The sequence below is a fragment of the Eucalyptus grandis genome, chromosome 3, assembly GCF_016545825.1.
Source record: "Eucalyptus grandis isolate ANBG69807.140 chromosome 3, ASM1654582v1, whole genome shotgun sequence".
In the NCBI taxonomy this organism is placed as follows: domain Eukaryota; kingdom Viridiplantae; phylum Streptophyta; class Magnoliopsida; order Myrtales; family Myrtaceae; genus Eucalyptus; species Eucalyptus grandis.
Window position 1 is genome coordinate 68,701,295 of NC_052614.1, and position 16,794 is coordinate 68,718,088.

Below are 16,794 nucleotides of genomic sequence, written 5' to 3' on the forward strand. Positions count from 1 at the left end.
TGGAGTATGATCAGAACCGATTGCTGGTATGGCTATGCATTCTGCTTTGGGATATTTGATTCGCCAATCTGAATTGCATAACACTCTGTCAAGTCGTTCCTTAATCAAATTTTCTCCTTGTCTCTTATTTGTCCAGATGTAAGCACACCCTTTGCATTCCATATCCAGCAGAGAGCAGTGGTTGAGGAAGTCCCTGAAAGCTGCAATCCGGTAATTTTCAACTCTTTTCTTGCCCACTTTTTCCCATTGATATAGAATCTCGTTGTAGTCCCCCATACACAACCATGGCAATTGGTAAAGATGACTCTCTCTATTGATATGCTCCCATAACAATACTCGCTCCTTAAAATCATTGGGTGCATGTATAAAAGAAATGTGCATACGCTGGTTGCTAGTTTGCAGATAACATTGGGTGAAAATAATGTGTTCTGTGAAGGAATCAATGGTTAGGATTACCTCATCATCCCAAAATAGTGCTAAGCCCCCTGCTGTCCCCTCTGGATTTACTATGAAACTATTATGATATCGGAGTCTCCGCCTTAAATTTAGCACTTTCTGCTCCTGATTTTTTGTTTCTATTATAAAGATAATATTGGGCCTTTCTTGAGTCGTTAAGACCCTTAACGCTTGAACTGTCAAGGGGGTGCCCAGCCCTTGACAATTCCAGCTCAAAACCTTCATGGATGAGTTGGTGGCTTATTAGGGCTAGCCACCAGAGCCCACTGAGTAGACTTTTTTGCCACACGAATAGGAGTTTCAACCAGCTGGTTATTATCTATCATTGCTGATTTCGAAGATTGAGCACCATAGGGACAGAATCTTTTTCCTTTTTTTGAAGAGGAATGCTTAGTACTTCTTGCTTTCTCCCTTGTTTGGTTTTGTTCCTCAGCTCTCTGCTCCGCCATGTCTACTTCAGCTACTTTTAACTGTTCCTGATATATCACCATAACAGATTCATCATCGAGACAGCTGCTACCTCGCTTCTGGGGGCCCCTCTCTGCGAGGAGTACTAATTCTTGTGAAGAGATGGAGTGATAGTGTTCCTGTGAGTTGATGGTTTCAGTATTGCCCAGATTGCCAAGAGGTTGGGGTTGCTGCATACTGTTCTGATGTGTTTATGGATCAAGGGTTGGCTGAATGGGCGTCTCCGGTACACTTTCCTCTTCCTCTGGCAGTATTGCTTGCTTACCATAGAAAATTTTGCCATATGGACTCAACTCGCGTGCCTCAGCGCGAAGCCAGTGTCCAAATCTGCCAGGTAAGTTCCTTGCTAACCCTGTCTCCTCATATGGAATTTCTGGACAATTGGTGGCATAGTGGCCGATCTTCCCGCATGAATAGCAGTAATTCGGAAGTCTTTCATACTTAAATTCAACCCACAGTCTTTTGCTATCGAAGTTCACCAACACACCTGTTTTCAGAGGAATTTCCAGATTCAACTTTACTCTAGCCCTGCCCACTCTGTAGTTACTATTCCCCTTGGCTGCCAACTTTACATTTACTACTTCGCCAAGTTTTGATGCTATTTCTCTGACAATTGCTTCTGTTACTCGCCCGATGGGTAGGCCCAGTAATGTTACCCAGAAATCACACTTGTTAAAGTCATAACAGACATCAGGGGTGTCGGGATCACATTGCTTTAAGACTAGCAGATTGTGCCCAAACGACCATGGTCCTGAATCATACACTCGCTGTTTATCATCCTCTGATTGGAAAGAGAATTGGAAATAACCCGGTTCAATAGTAGCACACGTGAACATTTCAGTTCGCCAGGCTTTTTGCATTACACCCATAAAACCATTGAAATTTATGTTGGTCTTATTGAAAAACTTGCCAAACAGAGTTTTTCGGCAAGTCTGCAAGTTTTCCTCAGGAACATCACCTATAATTTCTACTGCATCTTCATCTGACCACAAGTTGCCCAGACTCTTACAAAGGGCAGCCACTCGCCTTTCTTCATCATACTGATTGGCCATATCTGATTTACAGGAACATGATCTCGTTAGGGTTGCGGAACTGACCTGATGGAGCAGTGAAAAACCAAGGACTGGGCGATGAAATCTTTGCGATTGAAGGGAGGTCTGGTTCTTTCCGAGCGAAGAAGAACTAGTAAACAACACCAGCTGGAGGAAAACCTAAGAGAAACGAGATGGACTGCGTAGAGGGGTAGTGGGATGAGATGAAGATGGGTTTATGGTGTAAACGAAAGGAAAAAAGACATTAGGGTTTCGCTACCGATCCTCATATACCCGCGATTCTGTGGGACTGGGTATTACGGAGATGGAAAGCATAGGAGATGGGCAACGGAAAGATGATTTTGGGCAAGGAAAGCCTACCCATAAGGTAGGGGGGGACTACTCAGGCGGTAGGGGGAAATCTCCATTGCAGAGAGGAGGAGCTTTTCATTCCCTTCCGGGATTTTCACTTCGTGGAAATTTTGAATGTTTCAATCTAACTGTATATATGCTCGGACATAATAGGAAATTTGCTTTGTCGTCCTGCATTAGGCATGCGCTCAATGGGCGCGAACTGTGGTCTGAGGGATTATGGTGATTTGATGCTTAGAATGGGATGGGTCTTTGTGCAACTTGGAGAGGAATGGTTATAACAATGATGAATGAACATAATTTCCGTATATATTCTACTAAAGTTTGCATACAGTAGGTCCGGGTTTTGAAACTCCTATATGTTTGTTTAAATGGATGTTGTAGTGATGTAATGATATTGTATTCTCATGGACTTAACATTATCAGGCAAACTTACCGCATCTAAAAGCAATTTGATTTACATTATGACTTGACTGCACTTTTGCAATAAGGTTAAGACTTTTAGTATACTTTATCCTATAAAAATATAGAGCATTTGGAGCTTATGGATGATCAATGAATTATCAAATTATCAACTTAAAAAGAAAAAAAAATCGTACGGACGCCCATTGGAGCACGGAAAGATAACATACTCGACTTTAAACTTCGATTTAGTGCTCTATATGTGATAAACGGACCACAACCGAATACCATTTAGGACATCAAGGCGATAGAGATTAGAGATGGATGGAGTTGAACGGAGCTTAGTTTACTCACACTAGCTAGACATGGCTTTTGCTTGGGGACTCGCCGCTGATGTCTGAAATTGGGGATTCAATCTATCGATTCTTAATAAAAAAAAAAAGCTTCACACTACATTTCATCGCAATTAAGGGAAATGTTATTTTTGCTACATCATGGGAGATTCGACACGACAAGAACATTGAAACCTTTGATATCATTTCCACTTATACATCATTAACATAGCGGTTTACAAATATTCACCTTGGAGATTGTTTTTAGTTCTAATATGCATCATCAAAAATCCGAAGGAGAATGAACCGAATCGTGGCCCAACAAAGCAGCATGGTCAAACGCTAACTCCAAATAACTTAATGTGGGCCGGCCACATGAAGATGACATTGGGCCACATGCTCTTAAATTGAGCATGCATTGGACAAGGACGAAGTACATGCATTGAATAGAATGGCCTCATGCATTCATGCGAAGGGAACAAGCTCATGATCGTCTAATGACTTTCTGCTTCGCCAGCTGCATGAATGGGGCAATTCATCTCCTTCTATGAAATTGGCGCAAGCAGACTTTTCCGCAGTGAAACAAACGAAAGACGGAGGCGCTTGACCAAAACATGGTCTGTTCCATCGAATTGAGAATAAGACATGAAAAAGATGACGAACACGCTAGCAGGCGCCATAGCTAACTGAGACAAACATGAAATCGAACCTGTTAAGCTTCTGGTGCAGATCCACTATAAATTTCATGTGCAACTTTCTTTTCTCTAAACTCTTATTGTTTTTTGCTATTATTTATTGCACACTCGCTAGGTGCTTCAAAGTCTGTGCTACTGCATTCCAAAATCCGATCTTATTCAGAATTTAATCTTGACTCATTCTATTCCGTTTTAATTTGTCAAGATTTTGTAGTATCATCTATTCACCCCCTCTAGGTGGTACTTACTGGCCGCCCTCAAATTATACATCCAACTACGTGATTTGCGGACTGGATTTCTTTGGTCCAGATAAGTGTCTCTCCTGTATGAATAAAAAAGTAGCAGAACTGTTGAAATTGGGATTCTAGGTCAACGATCCACGACCTGAGGATCGGCAAGTTTCATATGCTTCTCATCATCTAATTTAGCAGATAAGGTCTGTTTTGCTTGGATCAAGTTAAAATACTCTTCCACCGTGTCAAATGCAATTTTCATGAAGCAAAATGTAGATGAAAATGCTTTAATTGTTGCATGCGGCCTCGCATGCAATCCCATTTGCGACGATCATCAACCCGTTCTCTCTTGGATACATGCGAGGAAATGTCAAACTTGACTGATGATATAGCTTATTTAAGCGGGATCCATGTGAAGACGCTATGCGTAATAGCACTTACAGACAAATACGAATGCTTTTCATGATTACAAACAACGGTTATCTTAAATAAGCAAAATCATATTGAACTAATAAAAGAGCTTGCAATTGGAGGTACTGGGACTTCAACAGCTCCTTCCAACATCTGAGTAATTTTCTTCATGGTTGGCCTCAAAGCCGGGTCTTCCTAGATGCACCACAATGCTATCATCACAAATCTTTTCACCCTCTTTATGTCACTCAATCCCTCCTCGTCGCTCTCCACTAGCTCAAATATGCTCTCGCCGCGGTACCAATCATACACCCAGTCAACTAGCACAATTTGAGCTTCAATTTTCGCTTCTGGCTCATAGTTCTTTCTACAGCAGATGAGCTCTACCAACAAAATGCCAAAGCTGTAAACGTCTACCTTGCTAGAAATAGGCATATTCCTGAACCATTCTAGCGCTAAATAACCTCTGGTTCCTCTGACTCCAGTGGTCATTCGTGTTTGGTTTGCCATCAAGAGCTTAGCTAATCCTAAGTCTGAGATTTTTCAGTGAGAGAGCCATCGAGAAGAATATTTTGCGGCTTGATGTCGCAGTGGATTATATGCCTAGTGCAATCCTCGTGCAAGTAAGAGAGCCCCCGCGCAACATCGTAGGCAATTTCTATTCTTCTGTACCAGCTAGACTTTGAAGTGCCAAATAGGAAATCTGCCAAAGTGCCATTGCTCATGAATTCATACACTAGTAGTCGATGTTGACCTTCATTGCAGAGTCCAAGCAACTGCACCAAGTTCTTGTGGTTAGTTTGGCCAATTGCACTCACTTCTCTTTCAAACTCCTTCTCGCGTTCCCCAGTCCTTGTCGCCAACACTTTTACTGCCACCAAGTTTGTATCCTCAGATCCGAGAACACCTTTGTACACTATTCCAAAAGAACCCCTACCCAGTTCTTCTTTGAATCCCTCTGTTGCTTCTTGAAGCTCCTGATAATCGAAAGTCCGCATGCACATGGCTTGGTTGATCTGGATTGGTCATGAAAACTTAGAATCCCTAGATCGGAAGCTTTTATAAATTAAGTAGCTAATGAGTAAAAGCAAGTTCAAAAATACAGAACTACTCAACAGCACTGATCCAATGATCACCAGAGTTGAGTTCTTGTTCTTCTTCTGGCCGTTTCCTATAGATGTCAAAGTCGAGTCATCTATCCGGACCTTGATCAGAGCTTTTCCACCCACACTAGAATCCTTCCTACCATTTAAAAGAGGGATCTTCTTTTTCCTGCAATTTCCATCTTTGAAAACAGCAACTACGCAAAAACAATCGGCCAAGCAAGCCTCTCGACACCAGTCCTCGGTTTTCGATTCGCTAACCTCGTAGTCAGACTGCGGCCAGTCTGTATTGAGCATGTCACGCAAAGCAAACTGGTCTTTTTCAGGCCTACTTCCATCACAACTCTGTGATATGAAGTCCTGTCTGCATCCGTTCATCTCATTCGTCGAATCTAACAGAATATATCCAGGGGCGCACTGGCATCGGGGCCTCTGATTGTCTGCAAGAGTACAGTAGCTGTTGAAGCCACAAGCTCCAGTACCGTCTCGATTGATCCTCGTGCATATATTTGAAGGGACCGGGGAAGAGACCATCGACCAGCGCATTGGCCAGCCAGAACTTGAATTTGCCGTCTTAGGGTGGATATATTGCCTGAATACCCCGTCGTATTCAAGGATGGCTCTTTGGTAATAACCGCTGGTTGGAACTGGTTCTGCGGTGATGGTGTTGAGTATTGTTCCATTCCTGTCCGTGAGGTAGACCTGACCACTTTGATTGAATATCAACCGGAAGCCGATACGGCCAGCGGTGATGGTGTTGGTGGCCCAGTATGCATCTGAGACTACCAGCGGGGCAGGAGTGGCATAGAGCACGAGATTTCCGTCGGTTTGCAGTGCGAAGAGAAATCTCCCAGTGGAGTAATTCATTTCGGAATAGCGAGCTTTAACATTAGCCCCAAGATTTAACTGCTGCGTAGGCAATATTGTATCCGTTGGTTGGCTGAACGAATCCCACAAGTTGACGTGGTTCGCGCTTGCTAGGATGAAGTTCCCCATGTCGAGCATGGCTGCATACGCTAAGCCAGTGCCGGTCAGGCCAGAAGACCACAGCTCTCTCCCTCTTGGGTCGGTAAGAACCAGCCCACCGTCTGCGGTCAACTGGACTTTCGAACCTTCAGGTGCTAGACTATTGCCATTTGCCGACCAGACTATGGTCTTGTCCTCTATCTTCTCGAACCATATAGCCAACAAATAAGCTCCTGCTCCGATCCTCCGGAAGCCGAAGGCAAACTCACCCGACGGCGACGACCAGGAAGAGTTCTGGTCGTTCGCCGTCGACGAGTTGCCCAAGGTCAAGTTGCCGCTGAACTGAGCTTCGGTGAAAAGGGGAAGTGGAACGAGTATGAGAAGGATTCCTAGTATAACTAAAGCCATGTTTGATGAAACAGGCGTGCTCCTTGAGTTGAGCTACTTCGGCCTTAAGGATGAAACCGGCGTTCTTATAGAGATTTTTCCACTTTTCCATGCCACCAGAGTCTCTCGCGTACGTCCGGTCGTTCATGGCAGGTGAGAGAGGCGACCATTCCTCCTGCGCGTAGATGCAATTGCTCCTCCTTTTCTCCGTAGCGAGTTTGAACCAAAGTTGTAGACAGCCTTTGCCCATGTCAACACATATATCTCTCACTATCTTTGACCCAAAAAAAAGAAAAAAAGAAAACACACATATTTCTATCTAGAATAATGATTTTGCCATATGGTCTGAAGTTTTATAAAAGCTCCACCTGTAGTAAAAGGAAATGATTAATTAAAAAGAAGGTGATATTTGTACATATATTTTATTAGTCAATCTTTTTTATAAAAAAATAAACCATTTATTTAGCAGCAATTAATAAACCATTTTAGAGTATATAATGAGTTACTTGATTTTGTTTCTTTTATCTTGAAGCATCTTATTAGTTCTATTGATATATCCATCAAATTTTCTTTAAAAAAATCTTATAATAATATCATCGATATTAATTTTTCTGATAAGAATGTCTCCGTGAATTTATCTTTCTTCATTTTCTTGATTTTTTTCCCCTTTTTTCCTTATAGAAATCAATGGTGAATGAGAACTTGTCAAATTTAGAATAAGGCGACCCTGCTCCAGAATCTTGGCGGGACCTTGATACTTTTCAAAGAACGCACTTGGAAAAATTCGATTGAACTTTGTCGTATATGTTTATTAGAGACTTTTCAAGATGAAATTGATGGAAAAAGAAGGCAGGGACAGGATTTACAGCAGTTGATTCAATCCCCATGAATTCAAACCGACTACAAGTTGCTCCGTGGAAATTGAACATGCTCGAACTTACTTGGAAATTTGCATCAAAGCATGCAACCGATGGATGCTTTCCATGGCGACGTTGTGAGGTCTTGTGCAACTTGGAGAGGAATGGTTACAATGATGAACAAACATAATTCTGCAGACACTCTACAAAAGTTTACATCCAGGAATTCCGGGTTTCAAAACCGACTCGTTCGGTTAAATGGATGTCGCGATGACATAAAGATATCGTGCTCGTGGAGTTTACGACATCATACAATACTTACCACATCTAAAAAGCAATTCGGTTTCCATTTAATATAAGTGATCAGTTCACAAAGAGGGAGTGTCCCTGTATATAAATTACCGCATAAGAGTTAACTATCTACAGTTTTATACACATCTTTGATCTTACTGTCGAGACTCCTCTGCATCTTTAGCATCTCAGTCATGGAAAAAGTATTTCCGTGCCACCGTGATAATGCCAGCCAAAACTTCCTGTTCATACAATCGTCCCACAAATAAATTACAACCCGCTGCTTTCCACAATGCTTGACTAGTAAGGCGAAGTGCTAATTTTCCAGGGTTTTTAGGGTCCGATCAGGGCCTGACCTTATAATTAGGAGCTTCCAACAAGCTCCATCCTGCATGAATCCCACATAATCTGGCCTGATTGAGTAGGAACTTTTCTGGAAAAATTCCTGAATGCTCGACTGGTTATGCTAAAATAGTTATAATAGGCGGGGAAACTGTAGTCTTAATCTCTTCCATCTGCTCCTAATGAGGGTCGGGTGCAATGCCAACACGTGCTCGGGCATAAAATCATGTCTTGTTAATATGCCCACCACAGGCAAGATTAAAATGAATACATAAAAGAACATGTTGAACCAGAGCAAAATGCTATTCGCACCCGGTGGCGCAGAAGTATCACACCAAACACACACAGGAGACGAGAAGAAAAATCAATTGTGATCCCCCACCCTGATCTACTCTGATTTTTTACTGAAACTAGGAAGCTAATGTCAAGTAGCTGTATGTGCAGAAATTCAGCTAAACGGAGAGAACATCCTAGTGCAAAGCTGAGCTAGTGAAGCTACATAAACATTTGGCACACCAGAATCCCTTTCACGGGGTTAAACTTGAACATATGAAAGATAATCGAGTAATATAAGAATGGAACAGGGGAGGGTGAGAAAATCAATCTCGTTAGGCCAAAGGAGGATGGTGTTAATGTAATTCTAAAAATGGCCCAATTCTCTAAAAAGAAGGAAGTCATCGTTGTTTTTAATAGGGCTTTGTTAGTATAATAATCTTTGGGCCATTATGAGAATAACAACTTGTTATAAAATCATAAATTTTTGAAGAAGTTGACATCACAACAATTCATAATTATTTGTTATTTGGTTTTTTATGGTCCAAAACAAACTGTTATTTTTACAATACATTAAAAACTATCACCAAATCATTTACCTTGTTTTTAATATATCGTCGACTACTCCAACCACAGAAAAAATCAATTTTTCAAGTAAAGAAAGGACTAGAGGTATCATTGAATGATGGTGTAGTACTCTATTGAGATTGGCAGTAAAGTATTTCAATGCCAAATGACGAAAAGAGCAATAGAATAGCTTTTGATAGAATTAAAGAAGTGAAAGTGAGAGCTTGCGCCAGCGATTTTGGGTATCACCAGCGGATGTCTCAAGCCAACTTTCCTTTTAATTTTTTTTTTCTAAAATGGCTAACCTAGCAACCTCAGCAGCACCTCTTTCTTTGAAAAAAAAAAAAAAAGTAAACCATGTCAGTTTCTTTTTTTCATTAACCAAATCGGAAGGAGTTAATAGAGAGACTTGATTGAACTAATTTGATAAGTTTTAAAACTTGATTACATTTTTTGGAAATTTTCATAACTCGATTGCACTTTTGTAATAATTTTTGGGGACTTTTGATGCACTTTTTCCAAAAAAAAATATTGAGCATTTAGAGCTTATAGAGGATCAATGAAGTATCAAATCAATAACTTAATAAAAAATCTTATGGACACCCATTGGGGCGAGGCAAGCTAGCACGCTCGACTTTAAACTTCGATTCAATGCTCGTTTTGTGATAAACGGACCACAACCAAATGCCTTTTAGGACAGCAAGGTGATGAAGATTAGAGATGGATGAACTTGAAGGGAGCGTGGTTTACTCATGAATTGGGCTGTATAGACATGATTTTTGTTTGGGGATTCATTGTCAATTTTTCATAACGTTTCATAAAATTAGGGATTTGATTTTTTAATCCTTAGCAAAAGATATGTGAATTTGCATTATCTAATGACAGTCATGCCTCTCACTACATCTATTGCAATAAAAAAGATTGTGCTTTTTGTTACATCGTGGGAGAATCAACTTGAGAAGAACATTGAAGCTTTTGACATCATTTTTCCTCACCTCGTTTTTTTCATTTCCAATCACACATCATTAACACAGTGATTTAAAAATATCCATCTCAGGATTATTTTTATTTCTCAGTAGCATCATCAAAATCCTAAGGAGAATGAATTGAGTCGCGGCCTAACCAAGCAAGAACGCCAGGAAGTGTTCCCGTCGTTCGCGGTCAACGAGGAACCCTGCACATACCTTACAAGGAACGCACAAATTTGGAAGACTTTGACCAAACGACGTCGCCGTACACGTTTAGTTGGAGACTTTATGAGGCGAAAGGGATGGAAGTAGAAGGTGCTGGTTCAATCCCTATGAATTCAAACCGACTACAAGTCGCTCCGTGGAAATTGAATATGCTCGAATGTACGGAGAAATTCGCATCAAGCATGTGCCTGATCAATGCTATCAGTGTCATTGTGCCGTCTTGTGCGAACTTAGAGAGGAATGATAACAGCAATGATGAATGTACATAATCCTCTAGATACCCTACAAAAATTTGCATATGAGAGTTCCAGGTTTCGAAACTTATATGTTTGGTTAAATGGATGTCACAGTGCAATGTCATATTCTCGTGGACTCAATGACATCACGCGAAACTTACCACATTTAGAAGCAATTTGGTGTCGCATAACTCCAGGGATGAATTGAAAAAGAAATCTTTATTGGTTCTACCTCCTCTTTTTTATGAAGAGAATGAATCTTTTTATCGAAGGATCAGAAAAAAAAAAAAAAAAAGTACACAGAGGGAGTGTTCCTGTATATATAAATTACTGAGTAAGAGTTTTATCTACAGTTTTCTGCACATTTTTTATCTTACTGTCAAGACTCCTCCACATCTTTAGCATCTCAGTCACAGCAGAAGTATTCCCGTCCCGCAATGATAATGCCACCCAAAACTTCTTGTCCATACATTCGTACGGCAAATAAATTACAACTTGCCGCTTTCCACAATGCTCAATTAGTAAGCCGAAGGGCTAATTTTCCAGGGTCTGTAGGGTTCGATCAGGGCCTGACCTTATAGTGAGTGGCTTCACCCAAAACCTGGCCTGTAGGAATTTTCCTGGGTAAACTCCTGAATGCTTAGTTTTAATAGACGGGGAAACTGTAGTCTCAATCTCTTCCATCTCCTCCTGATGAGGGTCGGGTGCAATGCCAACACGTGCTCAGGCATATAAAATCATGCCTTGTTAATATGCCCACGACAGGCGATCTCTGCAATAAAAGAGCGTCAAGATTAAAATAAATACATAAAAGAACATGTTCAACTAGAGCAGGGTGCTATTACAATAAATAGGCACCCTGTCACATGAAAGTATCACAACAAATGCCCGCAAGAGACGAGAAGAAAAATCAATCGTGATCCCTCACCCTGATCTATTCTGATTTTTGAGTGAAACTAGGAAGCCACCGACTGTCAAGTAGCTGTATATGCAGAAGTTGAGCTAAACGGAGAGGAGAGCATCCCTGGTGCAAAGCTGAGCTAGGGAAGCGACGTAAACATTCGGCACACCAAAATCCCTTTCACAATGATGAACACAAGAAAGATAATAGAGTAATATAAGAATGGAACAGGGGAGGGTGAGAAAATCAAGTTCGTGAAGCCAAAGAAGGTAATGTAATTCTGAAAAATGGCCCAATTCGTCAAAAAGAAGGAAGTCATCCGTGTTTTTTATAGGGCTTTTGTCGCGACCTACCCTCGGGGGAGGGAACAGGTTTAAGGGTATTGCCTAAAGGACGGGCCTAAGGCCCATGATTAGGCGTGGGCTCTCCCAAGCCCATACCCCGCGTGACGTTGGGATATTCTTAAGAAATTTTGCATAAAAGGAGTCGCCACTAGCCTATTGGGGTCGGCTAGAAACCAAGTGAGACATGGGAGCGTGTCTCACTTCCTACGCAACCTGCAGAGATTCTAGGGTCGGGGACTTGATTACACTAATTGACTAATTAGTGCCCTTTGTACCTAATCTTGTTCATTTTAACAAAATGAATTTTTGGCAGGCAATTTGGATTGATTTTATATTTATCCACTAACATGTGACGTGATCATGCAGGCGCGCAATCATTAAAGTAATAATCAAAACTACCAAGATCCTAATTGCAATAAGATTAAACATATGCAATCAAACATAATTAAATATGTAAATTAAACATACGACATAATCAATATGCAAGCAAATAGATGTCTAATTACACTAAGAAAGCAAGATATAGCAATTCCTAACCAAATCACATCATTTTTTGGATTTTCGAAATTTTTTATTTTTTGATTTTTTTTTAATAATTTTTTTAAATTTTTTTAATTTAATTTTTTTAATTTTTAAACAAAATTAATTTTTTAAAAAATAATAATAATAAATTAAAACTATTTTCAATATTTAATAAATTTTTTTGGATTTTCGAAATTTTTTTTAATATTTTTAATTTCTTTTTAAATAATAAAATAAACTTAAAAATAAAATTCGGGCCGGACAGGTCGGGGGTCCGGTCTCGACCGACCCGGTTCAGCCCGTTCGATGCGGGTCGGGTCCGGTCTACGACCGGACCCGATTTCGGCCTCGTCGGCGGCAACGGGCCCGAGTGGGCCCAAAATTCTTTTTTTTTTTAAATACTTTAGTCAAGGCCCAAAGAAAAATAAAGACCCACCTATTTCCTAAGCCCGCGAGAGCCAACCCAATTTACCTGAATCTAAAGCCCGGAGAAACAGACCCAAAGCCCGACCCACTTCGAAGACCAAACCCTACCCGGTTTGGAGGGTCGTTTGACCCGGTTCGACCCGATTTGAGCCTCCTTCACCAAGGCTTCTTGGCGGCACCGACACCGGGCAGCGATGGCGGCGACGGCGGCGGCGCAGCTGGTGGCGGCGGCACGGGCAGCAACGGCGCGTGTCTTTGGTGCCGCGACGGGATGGAAGGAGTGGCGTGCACCGGACGGAGGTGGTGCGGCGAGCGGGGGCGGCCGCGACAGTGCGGCAGTCGCGCAACGAAAGAGGGTCGGGCGCTGGTGTTGGCGGCGTCGTAGGGGCGGCGGTGCGGGCTGTGGCGTCGAGCAGCGGCGAAAGGGGCGCGCGGGCTTCGAGCTGCGGGAGCCTCGGAGGCAGATTTGCTGGCGCGCGGAGGTGGACTCGCGTTGTCGGAGGCCGCGAGAGCGAACAAGTAAGGTTGGCGTCGCAGGGGCTACACGCAGCGAAGAGACGTGGACGTCGCGGCTTCAAAGCTTGGAGGCGCTCGGGCTTGGCCGCGACATGCGGGGCGACGATGGCGAAGGGGCGGTGTTCATGGGTGAGTAGACGAGACAAGGCACGGCGGTGGATCGTGAAGACGCAACCAGAACAGCGGGCGCGGAGGCACGGGCGGTGCGGGGCTTGAGCGGCGGTGACCGGCGGAGGCGCGCGGTGGGTGGCGCGGTGCTCGCGGATCTCGGTGCTCGAGCAAGAGAGTGCAATGACGAGGCCGAGCAAAGTGGCGTCGGGTTGTGGTCGAGCGGCACGGGCGGAGTGGCGGGCAAGGAGCGAAGGTAGCTTCGCTCGGAGGAGGCTCGGAGCGGATCTGGCGGGCGTCGGAGCCGAGGAGGACTCGGGAGAGGGGTCTCGACAAGAGGCGGGGCCTCGGGCTTGCAGGAGTCTTGGCGGTGCGGCGGGGGGTTTGACGAACGCGGGATCTGCAAGTCGAAGGCGAGGGAGCGAGCGGGTCGGCACTTGGCGTCACGGGTGCGGGCGGCTCGAACGGCTTCGGGCTCGAGGAGGAGGGCGGCTTGATGGCGGCGGGCGAGGAGGCGGCGGCTTGGACGGCGATGGGCAGCGCCGTGACCGCCCTCCTCCCTCTCCATTCCTTCTCGTTTCTCCTCCTTGTCTTCTTTGTGCTCCCTTTTTTCTGTTCGTGTTCTCTCCTCTCTCTCAAAAAGTCTCCCCGAGCTCTCTTCCTCCTTCTGCCGTTGCCTGCTTTTGCGGGTTTCATCCGAAACAAGGTGGAGGAGGAGAAGAGGGTGGAACGTGGGCCGGGCCAAGAGGAAAACGGGCCCCGGCCCCTTCCATGTTTTTTCTTTTTTTTTTTTTTTTTTTTTGTTTTTTGCCTTTTTTTTTGTTTTTTTTTTTTCTTTTTTTTTGTTTTTTTTTTTTTTTCTTTTTAGTGGCTAATTCATAATTTGTAGACAATTAAATACTAAACAAAAAATGGGAAAATTTAGGTGTCAATGCTGCCCTCTTTGAATGGGAGCTCGAAGAGGTTCCTTTCAAAGACAAAAGACACCTAAATTATTTTGATGATAAACCCAAGTGTATAGGCACGTATTAGATCGATGGAAAGAACTCATAACTATGGAAACGTGTCTTGTCAATAAGAGGAAGAAAGACTCCGGGCTACAAAGCTCTCCGGGCTATAAAGCTCACCGTGTCGTAAGAAAAAGGACTCCGGGCTATAAAGCTCTCCGGGCTACAAAGCTCACCGTGTCATAGGAAGAAAGACTCCGGGCTACAAAACTCTCCGTGTCATAGGAAGTAGGACTGGGCTACAAAGCTCTCCGGGCTACAAAAGCTCTCGGGCTACAAAGCTCACCGTGTCATAGGAAGAAAGACTCCGGGCTACAAAACTCTCCGGGCTACAAAGCTCTCGGGCTGCAAAGCTCACCGTGTCATAGGAAGAAAGACTCCGGGCTACAAGGCTCTCCGGGCTATAAAAGCTCTCCGGGCTATAAAGCTCACCGTGTCATAGGAAGAAAGACTCCGGGCTACAAAGCTCTCCGGGCTACAAAGCTCTCCGGGCTACAAAGCTCACCGTGTCATAGGAAGAAGAACTCCGGGCTACAAAGCTCACCGTGTCATAGGAAGAAGGACTCCGGGCTACAAAGCTCTCCGGGCTACAAAAGCTCTCCGGGCTGCAAAGCTCACCGTGTCATAGGAAGAAAGACTCCGGGCTACAAGGCTCTCCGGGCTACAAAAGCTCTCCGGGCTATAAAGCTCACCGTGTCATAGGAAGAAAGACTCCGGGCTACAAGGCTCTCCGGGCTACAAAAGCTCTCCGGGCTATAAAGCTCACCGTGTCATAGGAAGAAAGACTCCGGGCTACAAAGCTCTCCGGGCTACAAAAGCTCTCCGGGCTACAAAGCTCACCGTGTCATAGGAAGAAAGACTCCGGGCTACAAAGCTCACCGTGTCATAGGAAGAAAGACTCCGGGCTACAAAGCTCTCCGGGCTACAAAAGCTCTCCGGGCTACAAAGCTCACCGTGTCATAGGAAGAAAGACTCGGGCTACAAAGCTCTCCGGGCTACAAAAGCTCTCCGGGCTACAAAGATCTCCGGGCTACAAAGCTCTCCGGGCTACAAAAAGCTCTCCGGGCTACAAAGCTCACCGTGTCATAGGAAGAAGAACTCCGGGCTACAAAGCTCACCGTGTCATAGGAAGAAGGACTCCGGGCTACAAAGCTCTCCGGGCTACAAAAGCTCTCCGGGCTACAAAGCTCACCGTGTCATAGGAAGAAAGACTCCGGGCTACAAAGCTCTCCGGGCTACAAAAGCTCTCCGGGCTACAAAGCTCACCGTGTCATAGGAAGAAAGACTCCGGGCTACAAAGCTCTCCGGGCTACAAAAGCTCTCCGGGCTATAAAGCTCACCGTGTCATAAGAAAGAAAGACTCCGGGCTACAAAGCTCTCCGGGCTACAAAAGCTCTCCGGGCTACAAAGCTCACCGTGTCATAGGAAGAAGGAGAGGAATGAGGTCTCACCATGTAACAATGGGTTTTGACCGGGTTGAAAACGCATGATTTGAGGAAAACCAATGAACCTTTGTAGATAATATGGTTTAAGGTTGACCATGAACCTTTTGAAAAATTGCAGTTTAGAAATAAACTCATGAACATTTTAAAATCGGGGTTTAAGGATGACCCACGAACCGTGTGGTTTAAGGATGACCCATGAACCTTGTGGTTTAAGGATAGACCCACGAACCGTGTGGTTTAGACTGTAAAAAAAATGTCTCACAATGTAAAAACGGGTTTCGACTAGATGTGATGGTCTCGCCGTGTAAAAACTGGTTTTGACTTGATGTGATGGTCTCACCGTATAAAAACGGGTTTTGATTTGATATGATAGTTTTTGACTGGATATAATAGTCTTATCATGTACAAACAAGTTTCGACCGAAATGAAGGTCTCACCGTTTACAAACGGGTTTTGGCCGAAAGGAATATCTCACCGCGTACAAACGGGTTTCGGCCGAGAGGAAGGTCTCATCGTGTACAAATGGGTTTCAACTGGAGGAATGTCTCACCGTGTACAAACGGGTTTCGACCGGATGATAGTCTCACCGTGTAAAACGGGTTTCGACCGGATGATAGTCTCACCGTGTACAAACGGGTTTCGACTGAAAGGAATGTCTCACCGTGTACAAACGGGTTTCGACCATGTGGTTTAGAAAAAGCCACCAATCCCGTGGTTTAAGGATAGACCACGAACCGTGTGGTTTAGGAAAGCCACCAACCTCGTGGTTTAAGGATAAACCCACCAACCGTGTGGTTTAAGGATAGACCCACAAACCGTGTGGTTTAGGAAAGCCACCAACCCCGTGGTTTAAGGATAAACCCACCAACCATGTGGTTTAAGGATAGACCCACGAACCGTGTGGTTTAAG

At 43.8% G+C, this 16,794-nt stretch overlaps 1 protein-coding gene and 1 pseudogene across 1 annotated transcript; both read right to left on the minus strand.

The window, feature by feature from the left end:
* Positions 1 to 4,487: 4,487 nt before the first annotated feature.
* On the minus strand, positions 4,488 to 6,877 carry LOC104440537 (annotated as a pseudogene).
* A 6,087-nt stretch (positions 6,878 to 12,964) lies between these two features.
* Positions 12,965 to 14,000, minus strand: LOC120292084 (vegetative cell wall protein gp1-like). The gene is made up of 2 exons (XM_039309963.1): positions 13,500 to 14,000; positions 12,965 to 13,348 (listed from the first exon to the last, which is right to left on the minus strand). Exons 1-2 carry the CDS (start codon positions 13,998 to 14,000, stop codon positions 12,965 to 12,967), a joined length of 885 nt encoding a protein of 294 aa, XP_039165897.1.
* Between the last annotated feature and the right edge of the window lie 2,794 nt (positions 14,001 to 16,794).

Excerpts from the sequence above, each read along its gene's own strand:
- LOC120292084 (XM_039309963.1), bottom strand. The coding sequence starts at position 14,000 with ATGGAGAGGGAGGAGGGCGGTCACGGCGCTGCCCATCGCCGTCCAAGC. Across the intron at positions 13,349-13,499 it reads CCTCCGCGCCCGCTGTTCTG|CCCCTGCGACGCCAACCTTA; the intron begins GTTGCGTCTTCA and ends CGCTGCGTGTAG.